Source organism: Parasteatoda tepidariorum, chromosome 10, assembly GCF_043381705.1.
Source record: "Parasteatoda tepidariorum isolate YZ-2023 chromosome 10, CAS_Ptep_4.0, whole genome shotgun sequence".
Lineage (NCBI taxonomy): Eukaryota > Metazoa > Arthropoda > Arachnida > Araneae > Theridiidae > Parasteatoda > Parasteatoda tepidariorum.
Window position 1 is genome coordinate 14,580,336 of NC_092213.1, and position 23,780 is coordinate 14,604,115.

General features: G+C 30.2%; 1 protein-coding gene and 1 long non-coding RNA gene across 2 annotated transcripts in view; both read right to left on the reverse strand.

Annotated features, from left to right (window-relative positions):
• Nucleotides 1-5,658: 5,658 nt before the first annotated feature.
• Nucleotides 5,659-23,780, reverse strand: part of LOC107455167 (uncharacterized) — a 50,448-nt gene continuing 32,326 nt past the window's right edge. Inside the window, exons 5-11 of the mRNA XM_016072642.3 lie at nt 23,014-23,091; nt 21,984-22,254; nt 18,992-19,055; nt 15,469-15,510; nt 12,290-12,391; nt 11,008-11,113; nt 5,659-9,599 (exon numbers count right to left, since the gene is read on the reverse strand). Coding sequence (XP_015928128.1) covers nt 9,492-9,599; nt 11,008-11,113; nt 12,290-12,391; nt 15,469-15,510; nt 18,992-19,055; nt 21,984-22,254; nt 23,014-23,091 — 771 coding nt within the window. The 3' untranslated portion in view covers nt 5,659-9,491. The remainder of the gene's footprint in view (nt 9,600-11,007; nt 11,114-12,289; nt 12,392-15,468; nt 15,511-18,991; nt 19,056-21,983; nt 22,255-23,013; nt 23,092-23,780) is intronic.
• Nucleotides 12,635-14,505, reverse strand: LOC139426683 (uncharacterized). Its single transcript, XR_011637904.1, has 2 exons — nt 13,509-14,505; nt 12,635-13,057 (listed from the first exon to the last, which is right to left on the reverse strand). It is a non-coding gene; the product is annotated as an uncharacterized lncRNA (long non-coding RNA).

The following is a 23,780-nucleotide window of genomic DNA, read 5'->3' on the forward strand; positions in this document are numbered from 1 at the left end:
TTTTTTTTTTTTTTTTTTTTTTTTTTTTTTTTTTTTTTTTTTTTTTTTTTAATGCATTTCGGTTAAAATAAATGAAATTTTTTCCTTTTCAAAAATCCTCAATCTAAATTGCCCTCTTTAGAGGTCTATTTGAATATAATTATAAAATGGAGTACAATTCTAAATTTTCATCTTATAAAAAATTTGATAATTCATCGTATTTATTAGATAAATTATTTAGATTAGATTCATCATATAAATATAAGAATAGTTTTAAAAATAAAGAATGAAAAAAGTTGTTTGTTTAAATTGTAATTATAGCAACATAATTATATAAAAATTGAACATGTTTTTATTTCTTATAGTTATATTTTCTTTTTAAAATGGCCATTTTTACTGCCATATTTGCACAACTTTTCCTACAGTAAATCATAAGTTAATAGATATAGATGTTATGAATTCTGAAGCTGAATTAAAGAAGTTTATTGGTTGCAAAGGGTGTTTGTGTTTTCTAAGCTAAATGTGTTATAATTTTTTTTAAAAAAAAAGATTTTTTGTAATATTTTACTTTGTCTTAAAAGTGTTATGAAGTTTCTATGTAATGAGCAATTTATGTACTTGACGTAAAATATTTTATTTTTCCATTTTTATTCCAACAGTATTTTTTCATTGTCAAGCAAAAGAATCTAAAAAAAAAAAATTATAATGAATTTTAGGAATAAATTATAATAAAATCATAATATTATAAAATCGTAACAAAACTCTACTGACAAAAATTAGCAGATAGTTTGAAAAAAAAGAAAAACTTTTTCATTTTTTCTTCCTTTCTTTTTTTTTTTAGAATTGTGAAAGCGCTTATCTCTATTGTAGCACACCCTCATATAAATGTCTAAGTACGCCTAATTTCGCAATTAAGTTTGACAAGATAGTTATTTTGTGCTAATTCAAATATTTAACTCGTGAGTAATTCTTTATTCTGTTAGTAGTTAGTTAAACAGAATATCATTCCTATTTTTTTTTCTTTTTTGTAGCAATAAATAACCGTTCATCTATCTTACCTTTCCTCAAAAAGTTTTACTCCATTCTCATGTACTTTTTCCAATGTAAACAATGTTTGAAATCAGTTAATTTGTTAAATTTTTTTCAATGACAATAGTTTATAAAGTAGGATTTTGACGCTGCTGTCAGCTGTCTGCAACATCCGCGATGTTTTTTTTTTAAAAAAAAACACGTTGAATTTTAAAGATAGCAATTTTTATTAACTTGTTATATTAAATTAAATGATATATTATTCCATTCATACGAGCCCTATATTCATTTCGTGTATGAAAATGAGCTTGACTATTCTGTTACATTATCCCCAGTGAAACATAACTTTATAAGAATGAACTAAACTGAACAGGGCGATACATCGCAAAATATCGATTAATTTATATCGATACTCTGACTAACCGGCCAACATAAGAAGATAACAATGTAAGGATTTAATTTTCGAAGATCCTACCTAGCCTATCACTGTTACGAGTTCGTTCTGAAGACGATGTTCATCTCCCCTAGTTACGATGAATGTTTCGTTATGCGTTGAATATTTTTTATTTATTATACTACGAAATCGCGAATTCTACAATTGGATGGATTGGTGCCAGGATGTAGAACGCCATGTATCCTGTGTAGTTTTTCACCTTTTGATTTTTACTTCAACTTAACATTTCGTTTCTTGTAGATAATTATTAGTGGGACTAGTGTAGCGTCGCGATCGTTGTGATTGCAATCTATTTATATAAAGAATGACATATCAAGAAAAGTTTCTTTGATGATTTGGTTAGTTTTTTTTTTATATATATTNATATTTAATTCATGGGTAATTCTTTATTTTGTTAGTAGGTAGTTAAACAGAATATCATCCCTATTTTTTTTCTTCTTCGTAGCAATAAATAATCGATCATCTATCTTATCTTTCCTCAAAACTCCATTCTCATGTGCTCTTTCCACTGTAAACAATGTTTGAAATCAGTTAATTTGTGAAATTTTTTTCAATGACAATAGTTTAAAAAGTAGGATTTTGACGTTGCTGTCAGCGGTCTGCAACATTCGCGATGTTTTAAAAAAAAAAAAAAAAGTTGAATTTCAAGGAGACCAATTTTTATCAACTTCTTGTTATATTAAATTAAATGATATATTATTCCATTCATACGAGCCCTATATTCATTTCGTGTATGAAAATGAGCTTGACTATTCTGTTACATTATCCCCATAACTTTATAAAAATGAAGTAAACTGAACAGGGCGATATCTCGATACATCGCAAAATATCGATTAATTTACCGGCCTGATTAACCGGCCAACATAAGAAGATAATGTAAGGATTTAATTTTCGAAGATCCTACCTAGCCTACCACTGTTACGAGTTCGTTCTGAAGACGATGTTCATCTCCCCTAGTTACGATGAATGTTTCGTTATGCGTTGAATATTTTTTATTTATTATACTACGAAATCGCGAATTCTACAATTGGATGGATTGGTGCCAGGATGTAGAACGCCATGTATCCTGTGTAGTTTTTCACCTTTTGATTTTTACTTCAACTTAACATTTCGTTTCTTGTAGATAATTATTAGTGGGACTAGTGTAGCGTCGCGATCGTTGTGATTGCAATCTATTTATATAAAGAATGACATATCAAGAAAAGTTTCTTTGATGATTTGGTTAGTTTTTTTTTTTTAAATATTTTTTTTTATTTCATTTGCTTATTTTTTTTCTTCAAAATTCTCTCTCTCTATATATATAAAAAACATCAAAAGTTTTAAGATTTAATTGCTCAGAAACTAATTCGAAATTTTAAAAAGGGACAGCGTTTTTTTTCTTTTTATCTTCATAAGAATGCAAAAGTAAACATTATAATTTTACTGCGATTAATTTTTAATGCGAAAATCTATAATAAATGCGAAAAATAATGCTATAAATGCGAAAAACCATCAATGTAAACTATTTAATTACTTCAAAAGTAATTCATAAATGACTAAGTTATTAATTTAAAAACAAAATAACATTTCTACAGAAAAAGAAGAAGACGTAAAATAATTAATAACATTTTGAAATCAGATTTATTTCTTAAGAAATGTGTAAAATCACAGCATCGAATAGTTTTTGAGTTACTACAGTGGGAGGAATGTTCGGCGAATATTTTCTGAAGTAATAACGACGGCGGCAGTAACTTTCCTTTTAAAATATGAGAGATAATCAATAGATTCTTCCGTGAATTTAATTTACAATTTTATGTCGTTTACGCAGACTTATAATCGTAGAAGTTTTTATGTATTTGAAAACTAGAATAACTTTCTGCAGTATGTAATTAAATTGATATATATATATATATTAACTTCGTGCAACACATTTACCTACATTAGTACATTACTAACCAAACTATATCTACGTATTCACCATTACAATTTTCGAATTTTTCTTTTTCATAAAAGAAGGGCGGGGTAACTTCTGAAAATAAACTACTTGATGTCTTAGTTCTCAGTTTCTGAAGAAACTGGCTCTTTCGTATTCGAAAGCAGGAGTTCCATGACGATTGCTTGAAGGGACTACACAACAGCAAAAAGCGGATTAGATTTGTTAAGGAAGATATGAGTTATGAAATGGATGCCTAATTTGATACTTGTGCGTTTTTTTCTCCCATTGCTATTTAAAAAAGTCCCGCAGTGGACTGATCGTAAAGACACGGTTCCCAGTAGAACACCAAAGTCGAGCATCACTGGCTGCACGAGCGATTAATTCTCACTTGGGCCGGATCACGCTATTGGTCGAAAATGACATCACTGTTTGGGGAAGGGATATACTGTGTATTGCATAGTATTTTGGCGACTGATCTTGATTTGGCGACAGATTTTAGATTTAGTTTTCAAATGCGCTCTATTTACACGTGGTATTAATGTTGAGTAATAAAGACAATATTCACATTTTGCACAGTTTTGTGGTAATTTTTCATTAGAATCTAAGTAAGTGAAATTAAGCTATACTGCTTTTACGTCATTAGCAACTGGGGCTGTTCTAGAAATGCAGGGGGGGGGAGAAAGTTAGCCCAGAATTTTGGTCATTACTTTAAACTAAATTTACGTGTTGCTTGATTATGAAATTTTTAAAATTATTCATAACACAACTAAATTGCGATGTATGAGTAAATTTGAGCTTATGTTTATTTCAATTTTTGTTACTTCATAACTGCAAAAGATAATTCTTATGGAAAAACAAACAAACGAAAGAAAAAAAAACGTATTTGTAATATTACTATACCATCTTATATTTGTAAAAACATTCATTATTTTTATTGTTTTTAGCTTTGATGAATTTAAATCAATTAAAACATAAATATTGCCTGAAATGCTGAAATGGACATTTACCTATCTCCCCACCCTAACGACGGCATAATATTAAGTAAGCATTTGCGAGGAATAAATAAATTCCGAGCGAGCAAGTGTGCATACGAAATTTGTCGCCAAAATCATACAAACACCAGCCAACATCTCCCTTCCCCCAAACAGTGATGTCATTTTCGACCAATAGAGGGATCCGGCCCAAGTAAGAAGTAATCGCTCGTCTGGCTGCGGTCAGTAATCGGGTGGGTGACCACTTTGATCAGCCTGTGTAGGGAGCGACGATGCGAGGTTGTCTTCGTTAAGCTGTTCTACCGTTAACAGGGGTCTGTCTTGGTTTTTCTGTGAGGTACCTATTTTGTGAAAATTTATACATAATTTGTGAAAATTAAAAATTATATTAAAAAATCGACACAAAAATATGGTAAATTCTATATATTTTGCCCCATATATTCTAAAATAATTTTGCTATTGTAAAATCTTGGACTTGAAATTGTACCTAAATTTAAAAATCCATAAAAATCCTTGTCCATAGTATAAATACATGCATTTAACTGTACTAGCACTAAAAGTTATTTTCATAATGAGAACTTTTTCGACTAGGTCATACAAAAAAAAATTTCACAGCAGAAAAAAATTTTCATAAAAAATAAAGGTCTGTTAGAATAAATTTACCATAGTGTTNCAAAAAATAAGCACCTTTTAAGTACTTTTTAAGCACTCAAAATATATTTTTATCACTTTCCGAATAAATAAAAAAATCATAATTAGGATCTGTGCAGCAATGAAAATTCTTTTTTTCTGTCGTTGAAAGTTCTTAACTTACAAATATAAAATCAATAAAATTCTACAACATTTTCATAAGCTTTACATAATCATGATTAAATAACTAGTTTCCGATAAATATTGCAGAGAAAATTGTGAAAGTCATGCATTTTTTTGTAATTCAGAACGGCAATCGGTAAGGCAAAGAGAACAATCTTTTTTTAAAAGATAGAAAATTAAGCTCTTTTTTTAATTAAAAAAGCACCTTTAAAGGCTTTTTAAAAACGTTAATCAAAAATAAGCACCTTTAAAAACATTACGCACCCTGTATAATAGTAATTAATTTTATTTGTGTTTTTTTATATAAAAGAAAGAGAGAGAGAAAAGGAAGTTTTGAAATTATGCTGAATGGCCAAATTTAATTTGCCGAATATGTACAAGCTTTGGGAGGTCACAGTGACCTCCCACCCTGACTCTCCTGACCATTTGGTTCATAACTCAGCAAATGGAAGGGGAGAAAATGAGATGACATAAAAAACGAGCTATATTGCTTTATTCACATTAAATTACATAAATATTGAAATATCACATTTGCATGAACATAGATTTCTTTGAAATCTTGCAATAAATAATATGGCATTAAAGAAAATCAATGGTTTCATTAGTTCTAAAAATCAGGTTTGTTATTTTTCAACATTGAAAATTAGACATAAATAAATCTTTTAATTTCTGTTTGACTACAATTCACACAATACAAATAAATAAAATATGTCACATATTTTGACAGACATTACAGAAGCGATAGTGAATATGAAGATTGTAAGTTTGTACAAAATCACACACATGTTTAGAAATGAAATTATTATACAAAACTATACATGTTGTATAAAAATTAAATTTGTTCAGATTCGGTTATTGGTTTTTTTTTTTAAAGATACAAAATTAATCTGTTTTAATTTAGAAAGAAAGGAAAATATATATATATTATCTGGAAAGAAAGCATAAAATCATTCATGTCTGGAAAAAAAAGGGATTGGCAATTACAATTCAGACAACGTCTCTAAATTCATTTATTATAAATATGAGAATTTAATTGTAAAAAAAATTATTGAGAATTACAAGATATCATAAGTTGTTAAACCTTTTTTGGATACCATGAATTTACCAAAATTAGTGAAATTTTTTGTTCTATAGTTAAAGTGTTTTTTTATTTTGTGTAAATTTCATTAACATTAAATCGGAAGAAAATATTAGTTTTATAAAATGTACACTTACATTCGAATGTGAATTTTAATTATTAAAGAAAATTTATTCTGTTCTCAATAAAATTTTAATTTTATAATTAAACAAAGAGTAAACTTTTTATACTTTTTCCTGTTCAGTTATTTTTTAAATACTTAAGTTTTGAATTTTTTTTTATTATTAACCTAATTTTGAACAAAATTTGCCATTTCAATTATTTTTTTCTTTTCCTTATCTATCTAATTAATCTGAGAGCTAAAAATAACTTCACATAAATGATGGAAAACTACAAATTTAGTAGATTATTTCTGCCAAATGTGTTTTTGCTAAAATATTTTACGTTATTTTCTTTCATACATTTTAATTTTTATGAATGAGCAAAAAAATTTTTTGACTCTTAAAATAAAATGTAACGTTTTCATTTATTTTAGCGAAAAATATTTGAATAATGAATTTTTCTTTTAAAAAAATATATAAATATCTACGAGGTAAAAATACGACATCGAAGATATGGTAAAACTAACAATAATAAGAAACAATTTCTGCCGAAACCTGTATCAAATTACTTTTTATTTAAATAGTATTATAGTTGAAACTTAATGGCTACAAAATTATTATATCTAAGTAAATGGTAATGCAGAAATAAAAAAGACGAAATTATTGTTGTCACTTCTATGTTTAAGCTATTCCAAAGAATTTATTCCTTGGTTATTTGGCACGTGTATTTAATTAACGAAACAATTTTAAATCATTAACAAAAATAAAAATATGTATTCCCATCGTATTTGATTTGGATTACTTTTTCAAAGATGGAAGCTGATAGGAAAGTCTTTGAAACAAAAATTATAAATCAATAGATAGACCGAAAGATATTAGGTCACCAGACATTGAATTTGTGAGTTGGATATATCGATTATAACAGCTTATTGTTTGACAGTGGAATAATTTTGATAGAAAACATAGGTTTTTGGTTAAAAATTGTGAGAAGTTCTCTTAAGTGACGCCACTGGACTTCGCAGGTTCGTGGGCAAAACATTATGCATGGCCCTTTTAATTCTTTCTTTATGCTTACCAAATTATTTTTGACTAAATTATCGAAAAATTTTACAGGATTTATATATTTATTAATAATTAGATTTTTATTCTTAAAAAAAGAGTATTTTATTATTTTATTTTATTTTTAAATTTATATTATGGATCAAGTTTTATTAATTATTTATCAGGCTTGAAACACATAAAATAGAAATGATAATTTTTCTTTGTTTAAAAGGTCGAACTTAAATATTCATCTAAAAATGATCCATTTCTAACTCTATTGCTTTTGATTTTTATGAATAGGTTTCTGAATGTGGGGCCTTTGGAAACATGAAAACCACGGGAATTAAGAGTTATGTCTAGGTGGTTACCTATGTGCATCAAACAGAAAACCAATTTTTAAATTTTAAAAATAATTTTTAAAAAAAATCTGAAATTTTTTCAGTGTTAAAACATTTTTTAATATAACTGATGCGGGGCCCTCCTTAATATGCTCCGTGCTCAGCCTTTAAGAATAGATTACAGTAGCATTATATTACTATCATTTACCCACTCTTGCAGAAAATTTCAAACACCATTTTGCTTAAATGTGGCTGAATTTAGTTGATGCAGGTATCAATTTTATTCTCTGAAACTTGGATGATTTTGAGTTTATTAGCATAAACATCAGACTTAAAATAAATAATGAAAAAAAACAAAAAAAAAAAAACAGTGCTACAGCGTGAAATCGCATGATCTGGATGGCCAATACTGATCGCTAAAATGGCAAACTACGCGACCAGCAAATGGCACTGTGATAAAAATATTACAAAACACAAAAAACGAGGTGTTTTGCGTAGTACTACATTCGTAATTATCCCGTACTATCACTTGTTTCTCAGCCACTTTTAACAATTATGTACTATCACCTGTCATTAAGCCATTATTAATAATCCTGTACCCATGATTCTGCTCAGCGACCAACCACAAAATTTTATGGGCGTGTTATTGTGGGCCTTAGCGGAGTCGGGGATCGAACCCCGCCCCTCGGGAACGGAATACAATTGTCTAAAAATACTAATAATGTGACTCAGGCATTTTTAACAATACTGTACTATCACCTGTCACTCAGACATTTTTAATAATTCAGTACTGTCTGTCACTAAGAATTATTAATAATCCTGCACTTTCCTCTGTCATTCAGCCATTTCAACCAATTCTGTACTACCAATCAGACATTTTTAATAATCCTGTATTTTCCCCTGTCATTCAGCCATTTTAACCAATTCTGTACTATCAATCAGACATTTTTAATAATCCTGTACTATCATCTATCGACAGTCAGCCATTTTTTAATAATCCTGTACCGTCGGTCACTAAGCCATTATTAAAAATCCTGTACTATCACATGTCACTCAGAGATTTTTAACAATTCTGTACTATCGTCTGTCACTCAATTATTTTTAATAATCCTTTACTGTCTGTCACTCAGCCACATTTTAGTAGCATTTCATAGCACAAAAAGAGCAAAATTCAAATTTCGCGTGATTTTTTGGACATCCTTTATATTGAATTCTTTGTTTTCTTCTTTTTTTTTTGAAATTTGAAGGTTTTTTGCACAAAAACAGTAATTTTTTTTTAATAGTTTATTTTGGAAATAGCAGGTAAAACTTTAAATGGTGCATATTATCATACAAAATTGATAAAACTCTGCAGTATTTCCTAATTAGTACTATAGAAAAATGGATTTTTAAAAATAGGAAAATAATAGATTTCCTCACGTTTTCGAATAATTTATAGTTTGAAAACCAAAGACAAATCTACATAAGTTTTATTTTACATAAAATTGGTACGCAAATTCACACTTTTTTTTCCTCTATAAGTTGAAAATATTTATTATAAAAAGTTAACTTTTGAAAAGGTGGGAAAAAATTTAAACTTATTCATAATTTCATGAAAAATTGAGTAAAATGCAGAGAATTTTCCACAGGAAATATCATTTTGAATAAAAATCCTTAATAAGTACACCAATGAAGATATAATCAAAATTGAATTATTTTTTTCATCCTAAATACCAAGAATTCGAGAGAAATTTTATTTTGTTAAGTTCTCACTACGAAGGTGCTTGTGCATCAATCGTGGTTTCGTCAACATTATAGTTTCTTGCTGCAAAATTGGACTGTCTGGTAAAACTAGATATTTGATCAATTGATTGGCGAACCTGTAAAATAAAGAAGTAGTGAAGTAACAGTATAATTTATTAATTGTTATGTTACAGAATGCATTTAAATTCGGTTTATGATAATTCTGATAATTAGTATTAAGTAACAGTATAATTTCTTGAGTATCACAGATTGCAATTTCATTCGATATATAAAATAATTTTGTTCATCAATGATAAGTAAAAGTATAGCTTCGTAGAATGCAATTGAATTCAAGTTAGAATTTTGTTCATTGATGTTGATTTTGCACCTACTTTTGCTATAACCAAAGTTGCTAGCACTTGTTGAAGCAAGAAAAATTGTAAATTGGCACTGATGTACCATTTATAATGCACCTTTTCCCCCTTCATCACTTAGTTTTCACCTCTTAATCACTTAATCCAGCTGTATCAATTAGTGTTTATAAAAAAAATTAATTCGCTCTTGATTATTCAACTTTCATAGTCTTTTGTACCGAACACAGGGGTTCGTTTCGATTGGAGATGAATGAAACAATCCTTAAGACTTCAAAAATCTATTAGCAGAATTTTCCCGAGAATACACCTATTTATAGCACTCTATTACAACTCAAATAACAGTGTAACAGTGAGGTCTCAAAACACAGGCTTTGAGACCTCAGACGGTTCAAACTCACTAGAGATTCGCAAATCAGATCACTATTGCAGTCACAAGCAGACTATAGCAAACAGACTCCTATTTATATAGACTTGGTGACGAAACATCAGAACTTTCGACGCGATTCTCGACGATTCACGATGAATATTGTTCCTTTCGCTCTGAAACTCGAAAATTTTCCGAACAATCATTTTGTCGCCACAATNAAAGAAAACAGTGAAATTGATAGTGAGATTAATTACAAGAAATATTTATACTACAAATAGCTTCATAGTTTTCATGATACTACTATGATAACCAAGTGAAGGAAATTAACATTGTCAAAAGTAAATCTTTTGAAATTATTTATAAATAAATTTGCAAGGTATAAATATGTAAATAAATTTGCAATGTTTACTAATAGAAAAAAAAATGATTTAATGCTATTTTAATAAAATGTTAGTCACGTTTTTTCAAATGAGTCATTTAGCAATTGACCAATGTTTTTTATATATATTTTTCAGGATCATAAATTATAGTTTAATAATTTTTAAAGCTAAATTATTTTCGTCAACAAATTTTTTTCTCCCAGGTTTTTCGTAGGTCCTAGGCACGAGCCTAGTGTGCCTATAGGTTAATCCGGCCCTGGATGTAGTATGTTGTGTTGAAGAAAAAGTCTGGATAAAATCTTTAGTCAATTCAGGTGCGTGTAATTGTGTTAATTTTAAAGTTATATGCAATTACGAGCTTGTAAGATTAAAGTTGTAGTTAAGAATAGAAAAGGTAAAGGGTTTAGAGAGTAAAAGTTTTTACCTGCCCTAAGTCATTCAGCCTATTTTTTAGAGTTGTTGTTATCCTTAATATTTCCTTTTCTACAGCCTCTTGCTGCAATTTCAGCAACTCCAAGTAGTTGGACATCCTAGGTTTATGAAAGTATTTTCTATTAATCCTGTGGCAACATTTACAAATATGCTTTGCACGGAGCGTCACAATAGTAAGTAACTTTTAAAAAAGCAAGTTTCGTTAACGCTGTATATGGAAGCTCAGTCATTAAGGAAAATAAAAAAAGTTTAGCCATAGTTTAAGCGCCTTACACTCGAAGCAATGAGATGATTTTAAATTATATATATAATCTTGCCTTGAAATTATCTGGGCTTTAGAACAGACAAATAATTAAAATATTTTAAAAGTTATTCAACTTTTTAAAAAATCGCCAATTTTGCGACATTTTTTCACCTAGATGAAAATTATCAAAATCACTGCCTTATTCTCAGTTTTTGAACATTTTTATGAGCCCAAGTAATGCAGCATTGGAGGTAAGTTTTTAAATATTAAAAAATTAGACCACAACCCTATTTCATTTGCGCAAAACTGTGGCTTTTCTCCATATTGGCGTTTTGCGCCATTTTCGAAATAAATATCGACAGCGCTGGCTTTAGATTGGCTAAACTTGATTTAAAAGTCATGAGTAACATTCGCAAACTCAAAACAGTTTTTAAAATGGCATATTATTCGCAAAAAAGCCTCATTTCACATGGCGACGGAGCTTTCGAAAAACAGCTTTAACTATTTAAAATTAAATAAATAAAATAAAGGTCGTTCCGTTATTACCACGCTTAGGGTAACGCCATTTTGCATTTTCAGAGTTGTCAAAAGTAAAATCAAACAAACAGGACAATATGAACTTGCAAATTAATAATAAAGTGAGGGAAAAAAAGAACGTTACCGCACTCTGACGAATCAATGTAGAAGAATGCGTGATTCAAACCATAATAACCTGTTTGATTTGTAGAGTGAGACGAGCTCTTTGCTTTCGCTTACAGCTCTGTACGGTTTATTTTTGATGAAACTTGAAGATGCTTTGAACGGTCACTTTTCACTTTCCTTCAGTTTACTCCGGCAATTAAACAGATTTAAGTGCTTTTAACCTCATTAATGATTCGTCAGGGCATTTTTTCTCTCTCTTTTTTCGTCTGTTGAGTACAGTTTTTTGAAAAGTTTTGGAAAACATACAACTTTACGCATGGTAATTGCGGAACAGCCATCAAAACATTTATCATATCAAAGCAATGTAGATCATAAAATGCGGTCGAACCTTTGAGATTTTGATGTCCAGTTATCTTCTGAAAGAACTCTGTTATGATACATAGAAACTCTGTAGACTAGAATTGTTGCCAATAGGAAAAGAATCACTAATCTACGTAACAAAAAGAAACATTGACATTCAAACTAAATAATAATATCATCGTCAGGGTTTCTACGAGTTCCACAAATATTTAGTGGTGGTAGTAATTTTTTGTTAATCCAAATACGAACCTTCTTTTTAAAATATCATTTTAATGTTTAGAGAACTGACATTTCTAATACCGACGTACACTATCGATCTGGCTAAAAGCATTCAGACACCAAACTAAAGTTCGTTGTATGGTTTTTTTAATGATTTTGCTTCGGTCATGCTTTTGTGGTTTTGAATTTTTTTCTTTTTTTAGTAACCGGTGCTGAACAGCCGACCCAATTCTGAGTTAACGACTATCAATGTTCAGCTTCGAAGCTTTATAAATTTGAACTTAACCCAGAGGACAAGGGAACTTCTTTATCAAACATTGGGACAAACCAGGTATCGTGGAGGACTTTTTGATGGGAATAACTCGCATTTGCGTTACATGGAAGAGAAAATCAGGAAAACGTTCCACGGTAAATTCGACGGCAAGGAGGCTCTAGTTCATGATTCGTCTACCATTGAGGATGTTTTACGTCAGCACTGTGGTCGGTCAGAACCTGGAGTAGAATTCGTATCAGCCAATCACCACTGGGATTCGAACCTATGTTTCGAAATAGCATCCGCCTACATTACACTACTGAACTCGGCAGCAAAAGTTCCACAAACAACTCTCTATTCAATTCTGAAGTCTGACTTTTTTTTCCTACGATATACGCGTTCCTCTACTTACCACATTGCATAACTGAACTCGGCTCTAAAAGTTCCAGAAACAACTTTCTCTGCAATTCCGACGTCGCTGTTTTTTACCTTTTTCCATGATATTCTTAAATCTTGTTCTTTGACCTGCCACATTGTACTACAGAACTCAGCTGAAGTTACAGAAACATCTTTCTCTCTTCAATTCTGACGTCGGAGTTTACTTATTTTTTACGGTATCCTTGTTCCTCCATTTTAAAGCATTGCATTGCTGAGCTCGGCTGTAAAAGTTCCAGGAACAACTTTCTCTGCAATTCTGACGTCGGAGTTTTTATTTTTTATTGTCCACAATATTTTTAAATCTTGTTTTTTTCCCCTGCCACATTGTACTACTGACCTCGGCTGTAAAAATTTCACAAACAACTTTTAAAGTCTTTTCCGGAATGCATTACGATTCTGTTGTCGAGGGTTTTCTTATTGTTTTTGATGTTTTTACACATTATTCTTTTATCAAATGTTTTGATTTTTGAGATCGAAAACATGAATCTGTTACGGTACTCTTCGAACAAACCTCTTGCGAGCTTTTTCTTAGTTTCGAAATTTAAAAATATGATTAAAAAAAAAAGATTTAAGGATATCGTAGACATAAAATAACCCCGACTCCGGAATTGAAGAGCTTTATGAAGGAGGACTTAAAATTTCGTTTCTGAAACTTTTACAGCCGAGTAAAATAGTGAATTTCAGCAGGTGGAGGTTATTTCAAAACATATGAAATTAGCTATTAATTCCCATACTATTTTCAGAGTACTTGAAGTGATATATTTTCATGAGTTATTAGCAGGTGTGAAGTAGATGGGGTATGTGGAAGAATAGTTTCACTCCAAAAAAATTTTTTGTTTATTTTTTCGAATTTTTTTGTTCTTAATTGCGTAAAATTTGTTTATTTCCTTAATGTTTTGTGTGCTACAATTTTTTGTTATTTACAAGTTGATCCAATAGCTTAAAGTTCTATGCGCAGTATCATTTATTGTTACTGTTACACTGCTGCAGGCATATTAGAAACGAAATACGAAAGCCACTCTTCAAGAATCCACATCCTCAATCACTCTTTACTATCTCAGATAACGACGTAAATTCAAAAGAATTTTAATAAATATATCTTTAAAGTTTAAATGGATTAAATATGCTTAGAATATTTCATTTAATAATTTGTTTGTTTTTAATAATTAAAATTTTATTTTATTTTATAAACGTCGTTGAGCAGCAGACCTAATTTTGAGTGTTCGACTACCGATGTTCAACTCCGTAGTCTTGTAATTTTGAACCCAAACCAGAAGGCAAGGGAGCTTCTGGATATTGGGAGAAATTGGCTTTTGGGCTGAGCTTTTTGATGAAACTAACCAGCCCTTGCGTTTCATGGGGAGAAAAAACACGAAATCCTCACTCGGTTAGCTTGAAGGCAAGGAGAATCTAACCAATGATCCGTCTAACACTGAGGATATTTTATGTCACTGTGGTCGGTACAAGCAAAGTGCGGTAATCCCATCGACAAGCCATCGCTGGGATTGGAACCCAGGGTATCTCGATGGGAGGCGAATACTCCATCACTTTACCATTTAATATTTAGCATGGATATACTCAAGGACTCAAATTTGTTTGCTTTTTTCTGGGGGGGGGGAACAAATAAAATAAACACACAATAGTTCTCAAAATATAACTCCAGAAAAAAATTCTCATTAGCTAAATATTTACAAAATGATTAAATTTTAGCTTGTTTTTAAATTGGCTAAATTTATATCGGTGAATATTAATGAAACTTTTTTTATTTCTCTCAAATATTTGAGGGGGGATTGCTTAAGATTTTTAATAATTGAGGGGTGGGGGCGAATATATCGCCTCCGTACGCCCGTGAAATTTTGTAAGAATTGTCACTTTATTTGGTATTAATATTTAGTAAATTAAATGGGTAAAACTTTACTTAAATGTAATTATAATTTACAAAACTTTATATTAAATGTAATTCGAAACAAAATTTTCGATACAACTTTCGCATTTTTTTTCTTTCAAAAATGGAGGGGAAAAAAAAGGCACATAAAACATTAGAATTTTCCACTTTTCCCTTGTAAAGCTTGCAATTATATTCTTTGTTGAAAATTAATAACAGCACTTAGTATTTCTTTTAAAAAATTATACGTAGGGATGATTACAAATGTATCATATCCGCGTTTTTTTCTCTCCACCACTTCTTGAAAATGTGTAACATTTGTAAAAACCCTCTTTCGTCTTTTTTTTTAAAAAATAATAAAAATAATTTGTTTTAAAAAATTTAAGTACACCAAAAAAATTTTTTTACTTACAAAAGTGTTGCTGCCAATAACACAAAGATTGTTTTTGTAAACCTAAAAAATGAATAAAATATAATTAGCTGAAAACGAATTATAAATTTTTTTTCGAACACTTTTTTTAAAGTTTTTCTTTATCGGAAAAGGAATTAGACTGACTCTACCTCCCAAAATATGTGTATATAGAAAACAAAAAACATTTAAATTAGAAAATATTTGGCTAATAATTGCAACAAGTACACATCTTTCGGATTCAGATATATTTATATAAAGTAAATATGAAGTTCTAGTGATTTAAAATTCTAGTATATAAAGTTCTAGTGATAGCTCAGTTTATGTTAATTTGTGTTAAAATAATGCATGTTGTTTTGTAAATTTAATTTTAAGTTATTTTCCACACCACTTCATGCTAATGATTCATACGTTCTTATGAAACGCCACTTACAAGAGAAACTAGGGAAGTGTGACTCGCCAATTTTAAAATAAACTAGTGGGATGTATGCCTTATAAGGAATAATTTTAGGGGGAAACATTCGTTTCGGCCCATAGAAGGTCCTGTGAGAGATAAAAAATAATTCAATATATAGAAAAATCGGTATTTTATTACTTCAATGCAGACTATTAGTTATTGTAATTGTCTCATACTCCAATTAATTTTGTGGTACTTTCACGTACTATATAATGCATATTTATTGTCAAAATTGATTTCGAAAATTTTATATATCTGTAGTTTTTCAGAAAAACCTGTTAGGTTAATTTAAAAAAAAAAATTGACATCAAATTTTTTAAATTTTTTTTTCAAAAAACTTTCCAAATTAATTGGAGTATGTAATTGCAAATCAATTAATTAATTAATAATTAATTAACAATCAATGAATAATTAATCAACAATTAATCAACAATTAATTAATAATTAATTAATTTTTGATTAGTTTATTTATTAGCAAATTAATTCCAAATTAATTGGATTATGAGACAATTACAATAACTAATAGTCTGCATTGAAGTAATAAAATACCGATTTTTCTATATATTGAATTATTTTTTATCTCTCACAGGACCTTCTATGGGCCGAAACGAATGTTGCCCCCTAAAATTATTCCTCATAAGGCATACATCCCACTAGTTTATTTCAAAATTGGCGAGTCACACTTCCCTAGTTTCCCTTGTTAGTTCCAACGCTCCCGAGGTGAGGCTTTTAAATTGTTGGCAAAATTACTAAAATTTGTGGACTCTTTAGATTTTAATTGTCTTCATCAACCTCTTTATAAAATATTTTACAAAAAGCGCAGCATTTAGAGAGCATACCAATACTCCATTTTTAGAACATGTCTTTTAATCAGAAACAAAAAAAACTGGCAAATCATTTATTTTGTTTTCAACATTTATGTTGAATAAACAAGACCTGAGGTATCAACTATCTTTTTTTAATAATACCAAATTGTAGGTAATTTGGTTTTGAACTATTTGAATTTTTTTTTAAACCCGACTGGTAACTAATTGAATAAAATATTCGCATAACTTTATCCCAAATATATTCTATCACTGTTTCTTCACAAAGACGTATTATTACAAAATATTAATTATATGAGTAAATGGTTAAAAATTTAAAATAAACGCCAGCTATCTCCTCATAAACATTTCAAATAATAGCAAAAATTACCAAATATTTGCAAGCTTTCGCATCGAATTTCGGCAAGTTTATTGTTGTTGTAGTTTATTTACGTCGCACTAGAGCTGCACAATAAGCTATTGGCAACGTTCTGGGAAGCATCCCTGAGGATAATCCGAAGACAAGCCATCACAATTTTTATCCTCTGCAGAGGGGATGGCACCCCCGCTTCGGTAGCCCAACGACCTGCACGCGAATCGGCAAGTTTAATTCTCTACATCTGTATGAAAATCTTGCGCAGAAAGCGAAGCAGTTGGTATCCCTAGAATATTATTTACGCTTTTTAAATTTTTGCAAGACCTCGTAAAGTGTTAGCCAGCTGATCATCAAAGCAAGTAGAAATTTACCTAGTTTAGCAATCACTTGTTTAATGCAAAATGTATCTATTGTATGAAATATTTTCTAAGGTATCGAATCATTGTGGTGAATGTTTTATTATAGCTTATTTTAACGCTTTCTGGAGCAACAAATTTTAGCTGAACATTTTAGTGTGCGACTACCAATGTAGCTACTCCACAGCCTTGCAATCCAGAAGACAAGGGAACTCCTGGATCAAGTATCGGTAGAAATTCGCCATCATGAAGAAATTTTTGATGGAACTAATCCGCATTTGTGTTATATAGAGAGGAAAACCTCATACAGTTAGCCTGACTACAAGAAAACTCTAACCTAATATCCGTCTACCACTGAAAATTTTTACGACTGCACTGTGGTCGGTGCGAGCCGGATGCAGAATTCGTATCGAGCAGCTATCGCTGTGATTCGAACCCGGTTCACCTCATTGAAAGGCCAATGCTCTATTCCCTGAGCCACCACGGCTCCACGAAATAACTGTTGTCCCTTCTTGGAGGAAAGGAAATTTCGTCAAAATTAAGGAAATAATTTGTCATTCTATATTTTTTTCTTCAAAAATAGATAGTCGTAGAACCTAGCGTATATAACTTTTCTTGTAATCATTTTATCGTGGACACCATGTAGGTGGATCAATGCTGCCCAAACAACACAAGAAAGATAGATAGAGCAAAGAGATAAATTACACATATGTCTGAAACGGAATTCGAACCCGCGATCTTTCTGGTACGAGGCCAATGCCTTGGCCACTCTATGGCCCAGTTGGCTTGTTTCATAATTTTATTTTCAATCATGTATTCTGCTCTCTAATTTCGGTATTCTAGTTAACAGTCTCCCACAATGCACTGCGACGAGGTTCCGAGTTGAAGAAAAATTTCTGTCATTTATTTGAGAGTTCGCGTTTCGTCACAAATCAATTATTCCGTGACAAAATGATTCTCAAAATTAACGAAATTAGGAACAAGGACAGTGATTCAAGTTATGACGATTCAAGGATTGCTAAATCGTCAAAAGTAAGAGTTTTATTTCTGAGAGTGTAGTGGTAGCCTAAAAACTGTGGAACTGTAGAAGCAAATAGTTTTGCCTTTTTAACATTTCATTATACATTTGAGAATTCACGTTTTATTACAAATCACGTGATTTAGTGACGAAATAATTCTAAAAGTTAACAAAATACAGCTCAAGGATTGCTGAATCGTCAAAAGTGAGTTTTATTTCTGCGAGTGTAGTGGTTGCTAAAACACGGTGGAACTACAGAAGCAAATAGTTGTGAATTTTTAACATTTCATTACATATTTGAGAGTTCGCGTTTTGTCATAAATCAAGGAATTTCGTGACGAAGTGATTCTTAGAATTAACGAAACACAGCTCAAGGATTGCTGAATCGTTACATTTATTTTGGCAAATAAGTGTCCAGTTAAATCTTAATAAGAAATATGTAACTTAGATTTGAAAATATTTGAAATCGAAGTGAAGTTTAAAGAATTTCATGGGAATAAAAAAAATTTCTCTTACATGCATTCTGAGGTTGTTTGGACGTTCCCTTCGATCCTGGTGAAACATTCTGAGAAAGAAGATGCTGAAAATAATATTCTTTAGTTAGTGTTAAAAATCATTTTATGATCAATATGTAATTGCACTTAATTTGGAATAATTTGATAAGTCCTTGGAACATAAAATTATAATTTTAACACAGAAAATTTGACACTTAACGTAAAGTAACCTTGAACTAGAATACTTTGACCTATAAATTCCATAATTTATAGAAAGGCTCGATGTTTGCAGTATGAATATAAGTTTGAATGTTTTGCATTGCAAATTCGATACTTAACACTTGATGCAATGTAAATTTTAACAAGAAAACTTTGCCCTATAAATTCCATATGATGCTAGTAGTGTACAATTTAAATTCAAATTCTTTGCATTGCAAATTTGACGTATAACACTTCACCACAATGTGAACTATAAATAGAAAACTTAGCCCTATAACTTCGTTACTTTATATTAAGACGTGATGTTTGCAATGTAATCTTTAGCTCGAATACATTACAATGTAAATTTGATGTTTCAACAAATAATGAAATGTAAACTTAAGCAAGAATACTTTGCCCTATAAATTCCATACTCTACAATGGCGCGATGTTCACAGTGTAATCTTTAGCTTGAATACGTTGCATTGTAAATTTGATACTCAACAATTGATGCAATGTAAACTTTAACAAGAATACTTTGCCCTATAAATTCCATACTTTACACTAAGGAGCGATATTTACAGTGCAATCCTAATACGAATTCTTTGCATTGCAAATTTGATGTTTAACACTTGAAGCAATGTGAACTTTAATTAGAACTCTTTGCTCCATTAATTCCATACTTTACACAAAGGCGTGATGTTTGCAGCGTAATCTTAATTCGAATTATTTGCATTGTGAATTTGATACTTTAACACATGACGCGATGTAAACTTTAACTCGAAAGTTTTGGTTTATAAATTCCATGCTTAACACTAAGGCGTGATGTTTGCAAGGTAACCCCTAACACGAATTCATGTTACTTCAGCTAGGAAACTTTGCTTTATCAACTCTATAGTTTGCTCTAAGGCGTGATGTTCGCATTGTAAACTTTCATACGAATACTTTGCATTGTAAATTTCATGCATGTACTCGTCATAATGTCTGCAAATTTCAATTCAAATTCTTCATTCTGCTCCCAGCTCGCGCCGACCATTGGGTTAATGTAAAATATTCTCAGTGGTAAACGGACTATGGGTTAGAATTCCCTTGCCATCGGGCTAACCATGGGAGATTTTCCTCTACGTGAAACGCAAATGCGGTGTAGTTTCGCCAAAAAGGTATCTAGTGTCAACCAACGCACAAACATGGATGCCATGATTGCTCTGGTTTGTTTTAGTACTACGTAGTAGAAGAGACACATCACGACGGTTCGGGTATAAGATTGCAACTATAGGGCAGAATTAACAAAATTGCCACTGGTCCGTAGTAACATTTTTATTAGCGGTTACTTTTTAAAACATTCGGCCTTTACAAAAAACTATATTTATTAAAGGAAACATAATAATAAAATGCACACGAGATGCATTTTTAACGAGAAAAATAAAAGTGGCTATTTATTGGCAGACTATTTTTTAATCACCCCTTTGTTATATTCAGTCGCCTGTGGCTGGTGGTGTCCATTAGTTTTACCCTATATTGTGCTGTCATATAAACTTGATTGTTTAAAAATACATCGGAATGAATGGATTAATCTTGCAAAGGGTAGATCAATATTTCATCCTCTCGCTGCACAAATCAATTCACTCCATGATGAATGAAAATGAAATGTCTTGATGAAATTGTCTTTATGAAATGTCTCAAATTTAAGAGGATAATTACGAGAGAAAAACATTTAGCTTAGACATAGCTATTTATAATAAATTTCTCAAATAATAAAAATTAACAGCACTAAACGGCTCATTATTTACTTTAGAATTTAAATTATAATGGTAGTTTTATAAATAAGGTAAACTATTAAATCGCCTTTTCCACACTTTGTTTAGTGGAGTTAATTTGCTCTGTGAACCATCGCCTCCTACATCAGAAAGCCTTCACACGGTATTTTATAAGTAGTCTGCGCAGACTATTTAAAAAGTGAACCAGTTGTGCGCATGGAACCAAATTTTATTTTAAAAGCAATTGATAGAAATTTATCATATATATATTTGAGAACCGAATCTGTAGTGGTTGACAAGTAAATAAGACAAACTAATAATATTCATAAATTAAAAAAAATTTTTTAGACATAAATTCGTTGCCACTTTCTTATTTTTACAAGATTTGTTTATAAAATGGCTCTTTCGTAAACTGCTTTACCTTTCCGCCTGCTGTCCCCCTGATCCCTGCTGGTTCGAGCCCAACTGTGAACTCACTTTTTCCAAATACCATCCAGTGCATAATCTCAGAGAATCCTTCGTGAATCATCGATCAGTGTATCATCGTTCTTAGTGAATCATCGATCAGTGTATCAACCATAGTTTGAAGCAGATGGAAACAGCATCAACAAAACTATAAAATCTAAACTTTCAATATAAACTCTTAATATTTATTTTATTAATTATATAAAAATTTTGCAATAAATTTGCTAATTGATTTAAAATACTCTTATTGATTTGTAATTTCAACCTATAATTTTTAATTTCTTAGGCAAAGTGTTTGAATTTTTGTATAGATACCACAATGATCCTAAACTCAATATGTTTGTAACTCAATGTATTTTATATTTCACGATGTATGGGATAGGAACCGCTGCACGGCCCAGGTACCTAGTTTTATTAAATAAAGAAAGGAAGGAAACTTGCTTTATCTTCATAGTGGTCTGATCGGACTATTTTTAAAAAACCGTGTGGAGGCGTATTATAGGAGGACTTGGGTGAACGGTACTGTTTCCAAAAAACATGAAATTCTAATATAAAAGAATAATTTGTTCAAAAATGTGTGTTTATAGAACATACTTCGTCCTTTGTTGCATTCCCAGGAGCACTTGCTAAGGGTTATCTGGTCAACGACCGATGAGGCGGCTATTTGGGGTGGTGGGCAGTGACGACGGGCCGCTTTGGCTGAGATTCGAGGGAAGATTTCAGATTTTCGGCGGGACAATCGCCGAAGAGGAAGTTCTTCCGGGCGAACAACGACTTGGGGGAGTGAGGGAGATACAGGAGGCACCACCTCGTCAGACGTTCCCGGTTCTTCCTCGCTTGGTGTTGGTTCCTCTTCCGTAGAGTCCTGGAAAAAAAATTTATATCGATCTTGTTTATTTCGCAAATCAAATTTTTAAAATTAGCAATGGACATATTAAAAATGATTATGATAAAGATCAATAATGAAAAGAAAGATGAAGAATTAAAATATTAAATATTATTTATGAAAATAATAAATTTTATAATGGGAATCTCTTTCCCATTATAAAATTTATCAATAACGAAAGTGCTAATTATCAATAACGAAAGTGCTTAAGATTAGATAATATTGAAAATATTAAAAAATAATAATGAAAATTTTAGCAATTATGGAAACGTTAAAAATTAATAATGAAATTATTAAAAAATAATAATTAAAATATTTAAAATTAATGATGAAAATTTTCAAGATTTATAAGGAAAATATGGAAAGAATATAAAATACTAATAAAAAAATGCCTAAAAGTAATATTAAAAATTAGTAATGGAAACATGAAAAATTAATAATGGAATTACAAAAATTAATAATGAAAATATTGTTATGAAAACTAATAATGAAAACAGTTAAAATTAATAATGGAAATGAAATAATTAATAATAAAAATTTTTAAAGTTAATAACGAAAATTTTTAAGTTCAATAATGAAAATATTAAAAATTAACAATGTGAATATATATAGTAATAAAGAATACATTGAATACTAATAAAGAAAAGCTAAAAAAATTGCTAATAACAAAATTAGTAATGGATATATTAAAAATTAATCATAAATTACATCATAAATTAAAAATATGTAATTACTTACTGGGTCAGCCGATTTAAGCCAGACATGGTGCATTAACCTATAGGTAGTGTTCCTTTGCAGCAAAGAACCAAAAACGTACTAAAATAAATAATAAAATATTAACACTGTATTATAAGATAAACACACGTACAGAATTTAAGTAAAATAGTTTTTCCATAAGTCTTACAAATTTGTAATAGTACTCCCTTTGAGGAATTTTTTTTATTTTCAAGATACCGATACAATGTTTAGAGATTTGGCAGCTTAAATTTTTCATACAGAAACATTTCCTTCAAATAATAATAATTATTGGAAGTCCCACGAGTTAAAAAAAAATATTCTGCAATTCAAATATTTAGAGAAGTTACGAGGAAAAATTCGGAGTTGTGTCAAAGAATTTAAAATTTTTATTGCGCTTTCTAAGAAATCAACTTGGCCCTATCGGAACCTCGGAAAATATTCATTCGATTTTTAATTTGTTTTCTAAAAGATTGTAGAATATTAACTGATGATTTTTAAAAGAATGAGTTGTATGTGAAGAAGTTTAAAACATTTTATTAATTCACACTAACAAGTATTTAACTTTATTCTAACAAGTTATTTGTTTTAATCTCTTGTGGAGATTGCTCATTATATTTGAGACACAGAGTTTTATGGTTAAAAATAGCTTTGTTTTTAGTATGTTTGTATCCATATTGTCCAAAAAGATTTTCGATGCTGTTTATAAACAGAGTTGCCCCTCAAATCTAGAAGAAAAAAAAATCGCTGTGCATATTATACACAATATA